This window comes from Eumetopias jubatus, unplaced genomic scaffold (assembly GCF_037043125.1).
Source record: "Eumetopias jubatus isolate StellerSeaLion01/CBP00866 unplaced genomic scaffold, mEumJub1_p1.0 scaffold_10, whole genome shotgun sequence".
NCBI lineage: Eukaryota > Metazoa > Chordata > Mammalia > Carnivora > Otariidae > Eumetopias > Eumetopias jubatus.
In genome coordinates this window covers 38,362,402-38,374,832 of record NW_028274816.1, presented here as the reverse complement: position 1 = coordinate 38,374,832, position 12,431 = coordinate 38,362,402, and the positions used below count along the sequence as shown (strand labels likewise).

General features: G+C 45.2%; 1 protein-coding gene across 2 annotated transcripts in view; it reads left to right on the top strand.

Annotated features, from left to right (window-relative positions):
- KLHDC4 (kelch domain containing 4) overlaps positions 1-12,431 on the top strand; it is a 51,652-nt gene that overhangs the window by 25,921 nt on the left and 13,300 nt on the right. For both annotated transcript variants that reach the window (XM_028094269.2, XM_028094260.2), the window contains exon 6: positions 11,649-11,741. In XM_028094269.2, the coding sequence (XP_027950070.1) occupies positions 11,649-11,741 (93 nt within the window). The remainder of the gene's footprint in view (positions 1-11,648; positions 11,742-12,431) is intronic.

Sequence of the window (12,431 nt, the reverse complement as noted above, 5' to 3'; positions counted from 1 at the left end):
ACCGTTGTGTCAGGGGTTAGGGTTCAACATAGGAATTGGGGGGGGAACACAGACTTTCAGCCCATGACAGCTAGCTTGTGGTGTTTGCATAGATCTGTCCTCGGATGGAGATCACTGTACCCATGAGGGTGTCATCAGATAAACATGGGAATGGGTCATACCTGTGGTGACAAGCCAAACCAGCGGGGACAGCAGGCAGGGCATTTGGAGACAGCAAGAGGCCGCTTTGACACGGGGGAGGTTCTGGAGCTGTGGGGGATGGCGACATGCCCTGCCGCCTCCCCCTCCTCCCCCCACCCCATCTCCCCCTGGCACTGCCTGTGCCGAGGGGACTTCTCTGTGACAGTGAGCAGAGCGGGCCCGTGGGAGACAAATGGTGAGGGCAACAACACAGACCGCTCAGGTGCTCTCATCCCTTCGTCTGCCTCGGTGGGCCCACCAAGGGGACAAAGATTTTGGCACCCTTTCTCCATTTATTTCTGAATCTGGGGCCACCCCAGCTTTTACCTGTGACTTGAAAACCCAGAGGGAGGGAGGCCAGGCTACTTACAGAGCTCCGCATTTTCAGATGTCATTCACGTGCCAGGAGGTCACCCTTGCACGACATACAGTTCAGAGTTGTGCCGCCATCACCGCTGGCGCACAGAGAGCATTTCCGTCACCCCCGAGAGACGCTCCACTCCATTACCACTCCCCCACCTTCCTCCTTCCCCCCGGCCATCTCTCCTCTGCGTTCTCTCTGTGCATCGGCCTCATCCAGCTATTTCATACAGCTCTGGTCCTGCAGCTTCTGTGCTTCTGTGACCAACTCCCACTTCACACAATTTGTAAGGTCCAGTCTGTATCAGTATTGAGTGCTTTTCTATGACCAAATAATATTCCATTGTATTGATGAGCCACATTTTGTTTGTTCATTTGTTCACTCATGGACATTTGGGCTGTTTGCACTTTTCTATCTTGGAATAATGCTGCCAGGAACATTCATGTACAACTAAAACACTTTTATGTGCATCAGAGCACTTTGTAGGTGAGCAATAAAAATGGTTCAATGAAAAAATACACAGAAATGTGCGTGTGCGTTTTCTCTCGATTTGAGAAAGGCATGAACATTTGGTCCTCAGTGAAACCTACTTAGTGTGTGTGTGTTAATAATGCTGCATTTGAGACACATGGGCATCCTAGGAGAGAAGGACCATTAGCAGAGGGAGTCAGAATTACTTGTCTGATCCAGTTGTGAGGATCATGCCACATACTTTTAAAGTGTGTGAATTTTGGGACCTGAAACGCACGTAGAAGTGAACATACATATTCCCTGCTTTCCGGGGTCTGCAGTGAGCTGTTGGGCTTGTAGTCTGAGTGCTCTCCGCCCTCCTTCACAGCTGTGCGTGGAGCCCAGCACCTGGAGAGGTGGGGGCAGGAACGTGTGTAGACCCCCTGCTCCTGCCCTGTTGACTAACCATCATTCTCGCCACGCTTGGGTGAGGAGGGGGGTCCAACACACAGACAGATGGTGGAATGCGGAAGGTGTGAGACATCAAAACTGTCGTTAGGGTAAGTGGTCAGGTTACTTGATGCACAGATTCTTTAGTGCTCAGACCTCTGACTTCGTTTGGGGTGGCTCAGTGTCTTAATTGGTGGTTGCATGTGTGAGTTCTGGGGCAGACTGTCTCCTTTCAGTTCTGGCTCTGCCTTTGACCAGCCTAGTGTGTTTCTTGACTTCTAGGTCTTGATGTTCTCATCTGTAAAATGGGATTAAAGATAGTATCTGCCCATCTGGTTGTTGTTAAGAATGAGGGCCCATAAAAGGAGCATGCCTAGCATAAGATAAACACCCCAGAAATAGTAGTTTTATCATTAATAGTAATAGTTAAAATAAAATAAAAATAAAACAAGGATGGGGCACCTGGGTGGCTTAGTTGTTAAACGTCTGCGTTTGTTCGGCTCAGGTCATGATCTCAGGGTACTGGGATCGACCCCGCATAGGGCTCCCTGCTCCGCGGGAAACCTGCTTCTCCCTCTCCCACTCCCCCTGCTTGTGTTCCCTCTCTCGCTGTGTCTCTCTCTGTCAAATAAAACCTTTAAAAAATAAATAAAACAAGGATACAGTCTGTTAGGCTGCCTGGGTTCTAGAGACTCCTACTAATTATTTTGTATGATGTGACTGAATACCTTATACTTACTAAGCCCAGAATCTGTTAATCCTTGGAAAAGTGGGGCTGAATTCCAAAGGTACATTGTTGGAAATGAAAAGGGAGATGTTCTTGTACATATTTCCTGCTCAGGCCATGTTGTAACCATTCTTGGAGGAAGGGCCTTTTCCATTCTGAGGATGAACCACTGGACTAAGTTCCCTGTTGGGTCTACCTGTGTGACCTTGAATCTCAGGGATTATGAGAGAAATGGTTCCTTTGCTTACCAGGCGTCTTGGGGCTGCCGGTAAGGCATGGTACTAGAGTGTATCATTTTGTAAGATGTAAAGTTTAAAGTAACTTCAGGGAATCATTTGCCTACCAGGTGCTAACACTGTGCCCGAAGCCATGGAGTTGATGCTTGTCTGTTTCCTGTAAATGTCACTGCGGTGGCCGATAGAGGGACCTGGGTGGTGCTGAGTGGCAGCTTGCCCTGTTGGAATGCCATTCGGCACATGGCTCAGATGCACTTCAAAGCACTCACTCCCACAACATTGCACATGTATTTTTGTGCCACATAGAGATCTGGCTGAGTAGGACTTGTTAATTTTCTAAGACTCCATATTTAGGAGTGACGGCAATTGCAAAGTGCTTGTTGAAGATTCAGATATAAACAGGCTTTTTTGGTTGGCTTTATTTTCCTAAAGGGGTATATAGAGTCATTTTATAGAAAAAGTTTCCCTTTTTGGTTACAAAACAGTGATACTTGGCTGCTGCCAGAAAAAGGGAATTGAGTGTTTCGTGCCTGCCTCACCAGAGGAGCTGGCACCCCTGGGATTCGTGGACAGGAAGCTGAGCGAGGGCCCTGAACCTGCAGCCTTGTGGCCGCCGGGTGTCATCGAGCGATGACAGTGGGCCTTTAGGTTCACGTAGCATTCGGGTCTCCTGCGTAACTTTTTGGAGTAGAATCGGAAGCTCCATGTTAGTTCAGTTGTTGAACGAAAACTTGTTCCCCAGATTGTACTTTTAAAGTATTCCATCAGAAGATTGCTCAGAAGGGAGTTTACCTGTTGCCAGCATGCTTGGTGTTTTTCTTCTTAGCCTCTGTAACGTGCTGCTGTGCAGGGCGGCCCACGTCCAGAGCAGCGGCACAGAGCGGATGGAGGTGGCTGCGCGGCTGCCGCAGCCTGTGAGCGAGGCCGCCCGGAGAGCGCCGCTGCCACGTGCAGGGTGCCAGATGACGTCAGCGCCCAGCAGGGGCGTGAATCTGCGGCTGCTGGTATCGTGGGGGGCCCAGACCCTCCTTCTGAGCCCTGTTCATTTGGTATTTTTATCATGAGTTTGGATTTAAAAATAGGCTTACTAAGTTTGTGGGTGATACAAAGCTGGAAAGGAGAGCAAATAAATTGGTTGACAAATTCGGCATCCAAAATTACCTTCATGGACCAAATCCAGCAAGATGAAATTGAAGTGGGAGAAGTGTCTCTTGTAGGTTGCATGTAAATATAGGATTAAGAGAGCTGACTATAAAAAGCTGCCCTTGCTAGTAGAAGAGGAGGGATTTAGTAATTAGTAATCCTGGTTGGCATCAGCACGTGGTGAGGCCACCCAAAGGCTAGTGCTTAAAGTTTGGATTAACAGGGTATGGCATCCAAGAACAGGTATCGATTACTTTTGGTTGACTTTCCACTGATGAGTATGATGGTTGTTTTGAGTGACACATTCGTTGGGACATTAATAAACTGAGGGCCTTAGGGGAGAGAGACCATGTGATCGAGCATTTGGGGCAAGGTGGAGAGAATGGAATTGGTTCTGGTTTGGAATGGGGAAGACCCTGGGGGTCCTCACAGCAGTGTGTGATGAGCTGTTCATCTGGAATTTGCCGAAGAGGACACATTGGGCAGTTTGAACTTCCTTTTCGTTTTGAGGTTCTGTGTTTTGGTGGCTTTTTTTTAAAGATTTATTTATTTGAGAGAGAGCACGTGCGCATTAGCGGGAGGGGCAGAGGGAGAGGGTGAGAGAATCTCAAGCCAACTCCACGCTGAGTGTGGAGCCTGACATGGGGCTCTGTCTCACGACCTTGAGATCATAACCCGAGCTTAAACCAAGAGGCAGACCTTAAGTGACTGTGCCCCCAGGTGCCTCTGCTGATGTATTTTTTAATGGCACCTAGTTTGGGGGGAAGCTCTGTCTAACGCACAAAGATAAACGAAGAAGAACGCATGTATAAGTAAGGCCGGACCGCGCGGTCCGGGTTGTAGCCGTCCTTCGCGGCCGGGAGTTGTGGAGGGAGGCGGACTTGGACGGGATTCTGTAGGTGGGAGCTGGGCCTGGAGAGCCACCAGGGCAGCACGCAGGAGGCAGAGGCACCTAGAGCTGGTTCTCTCGTAGGAGCTGAGACTTGTGATCTGTAAGAACATAGGAAGTGTGCCCAGACATGTCAGCTTTTTAAAAATCCAGTTGTTTTCTTATTGTTGAGTTTTAAGAGTTATATTGTAGATTTTGATCCTTTCTCAAATGTGTTTTCTGCACATATTTTCTCCCCGGCTGTGGCTTCTGATTCTCCTATTATTTTCTTCTGTAGAGCAGAAGTTTTAAAATTTAATGAAGTCCAGGTTAGACCAGTAGACTGTACTCATGGGGGTGTAATCCTGAGCTTTCTGTTTTATCCCGTTGATCAGTTTGTTTACTCTCTCCACCGACATCGCACTGTCTTATTTGAGAGAGAGAGAGAGAGAGCAAGCACGTGAGCACAGGGGGAGAGTGGGAGGGAGAAGCAGACTCCCTGCTGAGTAGAGAGCCTGATGTGGGGGTTGATCCCAGGACCCTGAGATCACAACCTGAGCTGAAGGCAGACACCAGCCACTGAGCCACCCAGGCGTTCCAACACCACACTGTCTTGATTACTTAGCTTCATAGTAAGTTTTGAAGTCAGGTAGGTCAGTCTTCCAACTTTGTTCTTCTTCGATATTGTGTGGGTTATTTGGGGTCTTTTAATTCTCTATATAAACTTTAGAATCCATTCGTCCATACCCATAAAACAGTTTGGTGGGATTATGGTTGAGATTGCATGAATCCATAGATTAAGTTGGGAAGAACTGACATCTTGACAATACCATATCTTCTATACGTGAACATGGGTTATCCCTCCATGTAGTTCTTTGATTTTTGTCCATCATAGTTTTGTAGTTTTTCCCAAATAGATCTTGTACATATTGTTAGATTTATGCTCAGTATTTCATGTTGGGGGTGTTAATATAGTCTTGTTTTTAATTTCAAATTTCAGTTGTTCATTGCTGGTATGTAGGAAAGCAATTTTGTATATTAATCTTGGTGCCTACAACCTTGCTATAATCACTTACTAGTTCCAGGAGTTTTTTGGTCAGTTCTTACAAATTTTATACATAGATCATGTTAGTTGCAAACAAAGACAGTTTTATATCTTCCTTCCCAATATTTATACCTCTTATTTCCTTTTCCTCCCTTATTGCTTTAGCAAGGATTTCTATGACAGTGTTGAAAGGGGTGGCGAGAGGTGACATCCCTGCCCTGTACCTGATCTTAGTGGGAAAGCTTTCAATTTCTCATTATTGAGTATGATATTAATCGTAGGTTTTTTGTAGATCTTTATCAAGTTCAGAATATTCCCTTCTATTCCTAGTTTACTGAGAGAGTTTATGGTGAAGAGGTGTTAGATTTTGACAGATGCTTTTTCTGCATCTATTGGTATGATCATGTGACTTTTCTTTCTTAGTCTTTTAATGCGATGGGTTATATTAGTTGATTTTAGAATGTGGAACCAGCCTTGCATACCTGGGATAAATCCCACTTGGTCATAGTGTGTAATTCTTTTTATATCTTTTTGGATTCGATTTGTTAATATTGAGGATTTTTGCACATATGTTTCTGAGAGATACTGGTCTGTAGTCTTTTTTTGTAATGTCTTTATTTGGTTTTGGTATTAGGGTAATGCTGGATAGACGATAGAAGCTGTGCTCTGAAAGAGATGATAGAAGATTGGTATCATTTTTTTCCTTAAATGTTTGGTAGAATTCACCGTGAACCCCTATGCACCTGGTGCTTTCTGTTTTGGAAGATTATCAGTTATTAATTCAGTATCTCTAATAGATGTCAGCCTATTCAGATTGTCCTCTTCTTGTGTGGATTTTGGTAAATTATGTCTTTTAAGGAATTGATCCACTTTATCCAGGTTATCAAATTTGTGGGCATTGAGTTGTTTATAGTATTGGTTTGTTGTTTTTTTTTTTATCTTTTTAATTTCTATAGAATCTTTAGTGATGTTCCCTCTTTCATTTTTGATATTAGTAATTTGTGTTCTCTTTTTTTTCTCTTTTTAAAGATTTTATTTATTTGACAGAGAGAGACAGCGAGAGATGGAACACAAACAGGGGGAGTGGCTCAAGAGGGAGAAGCAGGCTTCTCGCAGAGCGGAGAGCTAATGCGGGGCTCGATCCCAGGAGCCCGGGATCATGACCTGGGCCGAAGGCAGACGCTTAACAGCTGAGCCACCCACGCGCCCTGTGTTCTCTTTTTTTTTTGAGCTTGCCTAGAGGCTTATTGAATCAGCTTTTGGCTTTGTTGTTCTCTATTTTCTTTTTTTTTTTTTTTTTTTTTAAAGATTTTATTTATTTGAGAGAGAGAGAATGAGAGATAGAGAGCACGAGAGGGAGGAGGGTCAGAGGGAGAAGCAGACTCCCTGCTCAGCAGGGAGCCCGATGTGGGACTCGATCCCGGGACTCCAGGATCATGGCCTGAGCCGAAGGCAGTCGCCCAACAACTGAGCCACCCAGGTGCCCATGTTGTTCTCTATTTTCCAAATATTTCAAAATTTTCCAAAGTTTTCAACAATACTAATTTCTGCTCTCATTCTTTTCTTCTGCTTATTTTGGGTTTAGTTTCCTCTCCTTTTTCAAGTTTCCTAAGGTAGAAATTAGATTACTGACTTTAGATCTTTTTTCTTTTTTAATATGTGCATTCAGTCCTACAAATTTCCTTCTAAGCGCTTGCTTTCACTGCATCCCACAAATTTTGATAAATTGTGTTTTCATTTTCATTTAGTTAAAAATATTTTAAATTTTCTCCTATTTAGGGACTCCTGGGTGGCTCAGTTGGTTAAGCATCTGCCTTTGGCTCAGGTCATGATCAGGGTCCTGAGATTGAGTCCCTCATTGAGCTCCTTGCTCAGCAGGGAGCCTGCTTCTCCCTCTGCCTGCCACTCCCCCCCCCCCCCCGCTTGTGCTCGTTCTCTCTCTCTCTCTCTGACAAATAAAATAAAATCTTTAAAAAAACTTCTATTTTTTCTTTGACCCACATGTTATTTATAAGGGTGTTGTTTTAATCTCTGTGTATTTGGGGATTTCCCAGCTATCTTTCTGTTATTGATTTCTAGTTTAATCCTACTGTGGTCTAAAAGCAGACATTGTATGATTTCTCTTTTTTTTCAACTCGCTGTGGTGTGTTTTGTGGCCCAGAACGTGGTCTATCATGGTGAACATTCTAGGTGAGCTTGAGAAGAACGTATTCTGCCTATTGTTGGATGAAGTGGTCTGTGAATGTCCGTTATATTCTGTTGATAGATGGTGGTGTTGAGTTCAGCTCTGTCCTTGCTGATTTCTGCTGCTGTGTCTGTCCATTTTTGAGAGAGGGGCGTTGAATTTTCCAACTGTGACAGCAGATAAGTCTGTTTCTCCTTGCCTTTCTGTTAGTTTTTGCCTCATATAGTTTGACATTCTGTTGTTGGGTTTGTACATGTTAAGAACTGTTACGTCTCGTCTCTTCGGAGAGCTGATCCTTGCATACTTAGGTAATGCCCACCTAAATCCCTTGTAACTTTCCTTGCTTTAAAGTCAGCTCTCTCTGAAATGTAGTTACTCTTAGTTTTCTTTGATTAGTTGTCCGCATGGTATATCTTCTCCATGTGTCTACTTTTTGTCTGTATACTTTTTATCTACTTTTATGTTTAAAGTGGGTTACTTGTAGACAACACATAGCTGGGTCTTGTGTTTTATCTACTCTGATGATCTCTGTCATTTAAATGGTGCATTTAGACCATTAACGTTCAAAGTGATTATTGATATACTGGATTATCTACTGTATTTGTTACTGTATTCTGTTTGTTGCTCTTGTCCTTTGTTCCTCTGTTTGTCTTTGACTCTTTTTGGTGGTTTTTTATGATTTGAATTGAGCATGTTGTAGGATTCCACTCTTCTCCTTTCTTAGCATATCAGTTATACCAATGTTTTTACTGTTTTTGGTGGCTGCCCTACGATTGGCAGTGTACGTTTACAACTAATCCAGGTCCACCTTCAGGTAACACTGTACCACTTCATGAGTTGTGTGGATACGTTGAAAGAGCAAAATAATCTTCATTCCTTCCCTTGGCCCTGTATCATTGCTGTCTTTTCTCTCACTGATAGGAACAAGCTTACGAACGTGTGTATAGACGCCCACAGTCACATGCATCGCTGCTTCTGTCACTGGGAACAAACTGTTATTTGTTAGATGGGTTAAGAGTAAGAAAAAAGCTTTTATTTTACCTTCACTTTATTCCTTCTTCAGTTCTTTTCCTTCCTTTATGTAGACCCAAGTTACTGACCCAAATCTCTCTCTTTCTCTCTCTCTCTCATTTCTTGTGAGGCAGGTCTATTGGCAACCAAGTCCATTAATTTTGGTTTGTCGGAGAAAGTCTTATTTCTCCTTCACTTCGGAAGGGTACTTCCGCAGAGCACAGAGTTGTGTGTTGCTGATGTTTTTCTCCCACCACTGTAAATACTTCATTCCACTCTCCTCTTGCTGGCACGGTTTCTGAGCAAGAGTTGGATTTGATTCTCATCTTTGTTTCTCTGTAGGTAAGGTGTTATTTTTCCCGTGGCTGCTTTCAGGATTTTTCCTTTATCTTTGCTTTTCTGTCATTTGAAAATAACAGGCCTCGGTATCCTTTCTTGGCATGTAGCCCGCTTAGTGTCCGCTGACCATCCTGCATCGGAGGTTTGATGTCAGAGTTCAGTTTGGGGAAATTCTCGTCGTTTCGTGTTTTTCTTCTCTTCCTCTGTTTTCTCCTTCTGGCGAGCCCACTGTGCTTCTCTACACCTTTAGCATAATTGTCCCCCAGTCCTCGGATGTTGTTTTTATTTTTTCCCGGTCTTGGTTCTCCTTGGTTTTGGGTTTTCAAGCTTTTCGTTGCTGCATCCTCTGGCTCGGGGGTTCTCAACCACATCGGCCTGCTCGTGACCCCGTCCGAGCCATTCTGGGCAGTCTGCGTTTCTGTTAGTGGTTTGATCTCTTGTATTTCTTTCTGGTTCTTTCTTAGGATTTCTGTCTCGCCGCTTTCATTGTCCATCTGTCCTTGCATGCTGTCTGCTTTATCCGTTGCAGCCCTTAGCGTAGTCATCACAGTTGTTTTAAATTCCCGGTCTTGTGGTTCCAGCACCCCTGCCTATCTGGTTCTGGTGCTTGCTCTGAACCCTCAGACTGTGTTTTTTGCCTTTCCGGGTGCCTTGTAAGTGTCCCCTCGCTAGCAGGATGTGATGTACCAGGTAGGAGGAAGTGCCGTAAATAGGCCTTCGGGAGTGTGGTGGTGAGGTGTGTGAGGAGGGGAGGCGTGCGCTTGTCCTGTGAGGAGGTTTCAGGTCTTTATTGAGCCTGTGCCTCAGACTGGGAACTTCCCAAGTGCCTCTCAGTTTCTTTCCTCCCCTTCGTAGGTGGGCCAGCATGCCCAGAGGGAGCTGGAGTTGGGCATTTCTCTTCTTTGGGTCAGGTTGGCTCTGATACTGCTCCAGCACACAGTGGGCTCTGGTTAGCTAGTTTCCCCTGAGGGAACAGAATGTAAAGAGGAACAGAATGCTCAGGCGCTTTTCAGAATGGTTCCTTCTCCCCTCCCTGCCTCTGCCAGAAGCACGAGGGAATTTTTCTGTGATACTTACTGTGGGAATGCATTTGAGCCCCTCGGGTAAATCTCATGGCATGGTGAGGGCCCTGGAGTGACCGGGTCCCCCTGGAGTGTTCCACTCTGAGTGTGGCTGCACTGAGCCTCCAGCAGTCCGTCCAGTTCAGGTTTTCCTGGCAGTGTCTGCTCGTGAGCCTCTGCTTCTGGAAGCGTGACTCCTGTATTCACCTGTCTTTACTTTGGGGCCAGCAGTTTGACCTGTGTGGGATCCAAGAAGAGTTGTTGACTTTCAATCTGTTCAACTTTTCTACTTGTTGGGACAGAGTTGTGACTTCCAAGTCCCTTTTATGCCAGACCAGAACTCAAGAGTCCCTTCTGTTATTTATTGCCATGTATTTTAATATCAGGTTTAATGCGATAAAAATCACATTCAGTAAAATGACTACCTTTTAGCTGGACAGTTAGAGAGGAGTTTCGGCTAATACAGAGACCTGTCTAACCACTGCCATACTTGGGACAGACGAGGTGTCTGTCACTCCAAAGTTCTCTCCTGCTCACTTGCTGTCAGTCCTCTTGTAATCTTTGGCCCTAGGCAGCTACACTCATCACCATAGGTTGATTTTGCCTTTTTAAGAATCTCCTAGAAGTGGAATCCTACAGTACGTGCTCTTCTGGTGCCTGCTTTTGCTAGTGTGATGTCTTTGAGACCTGTCCGTATTGTGTGTAGCAGGAGACAGCCCCCTTTTGTTGCCGACAAGTATTCCATTGTATGAACGTGCTGCACTAGTCATTCACTCGTGGAGGCATCTCTTGGCTGCTTTTGGTTTTTGACAGTTCTGAATCAAGCTTCTCTCAATGTATGTATGTAGGTCTTTGTATGCACTTGTGTTTTCATATCTGAGTAAGGATCTGGCATCCCATTGCCAGGTTGTGTGCCAAGTGCATTTCACGGTGTAAGGAACGGTCGCAGTGGCCATGCCATCTTACACCTGCCCCCGTGCTGTGTGAGGGAGCCAGCTCTCGGTTCGTGCTTCCTGAGGACTTGATCCTGTCATTGGGTTTTGGCCGCTAGTGGCCTGTGGTAGGGAGCACACTGTGCTCTCAGCTTGTTCACCGAACAACTGATGATGGAGGGAGGTGACCATCTCTTGCTGTTTTTGTTGGCCATTTGTGTGTGTTTTCTTTCCTGTTTTTATTCAGCCTTCTGTTCAAATCTTTTGCCTATAATTTTATTGGATTTATTTTACTTGTAAGATACAGGAGTTCTTCTATGTATTCTGAGTGCAAGTCATTGGTTAGATGAGTGTTTGCAGAAATCTCCCCCCCCTTTCCATCTCCTGCTGTTTTATTCTGTGATGGTTTATTTTGAAGAGCTGAGGTTTTCTGTTTTAATGGAGTCCAGTTTCTGTATCTAAGTCCCTGCTTGCTCTCAGAGGTCTTTACTCCAAGGTCATGGAAACTGTCTCCTATTTGATTCTCCATGTTTACAGCAGCTAGCTAGACTCAGGATGGTCTGGGTTACTTGTGGTCAAGTTAAATGGTACTCAGTAGGTGCTTATGAAACCAAAATTGGTGTAAAAAGTAGTCTTTTTTTTTTTTTTCCTTCATTTCAGATCAACAGGAGGCCCTTCAGGTCGGAGTGGACATCGGATGGTAGCCTGGAAGAGACAGTTAATCCTTTTTGGTGGCTTCCATGAGAGTACAAGGTTGGTACCAATAGCAGGACATCTTTCTTTCCTGAAACAGTAAGGAGTGGACTTTTTGTAGGAAGAGCCATTCTGAATACACATGAAAGATGCTGCCCATCCCTAGAACCAGAGCCAGCTTTGTGCATGGATATGCAGCTGAGGCAACTCCACAGGGCCCCGTGCTCTGCTGTCAGTGTCTTGAAATTCTTAATAGTTACTGAACAATGGGCTCTGCATTTTTATTTTACACCGAAACCTGCAAATGATATGGCCAGTCCTATGTAACACAGGATTCTCCACCGTTAGCCTGGTACAGCATCCCCCGGAGGGCTTATTGAAAGTCTGGTTGGCAAGCCCCACCCTCTGGTTTCTGACTCAATAGGCCTGGGGCGGGATCTGAGAATCTGCATTTCTGCAAACTTAGAGGTGATGCTGCTGCTGCTGGCCAGGGGACCCCACTCTGAGAGCCTCTGGCCTAAAATAACTTCGAAGGGGCGCCTGGGTGGCTCAGTCGTTAAGCGTCTGCCTTCGGCTCAGGTCATGATCCCAGGGTGCTGGGATCGAGCCCCGCATCGGGCTCCCTGCTCGGCAGGAAGCCTGCTTCTCCCTCTCCCACGCCCCCTGCTTGTGTTCCCTCTCTCGCTGTGTCTCTCTGTCAAATAAATAAATAAAATCTTAAAAAAAAATAAATAAAATAACTTTGAACTT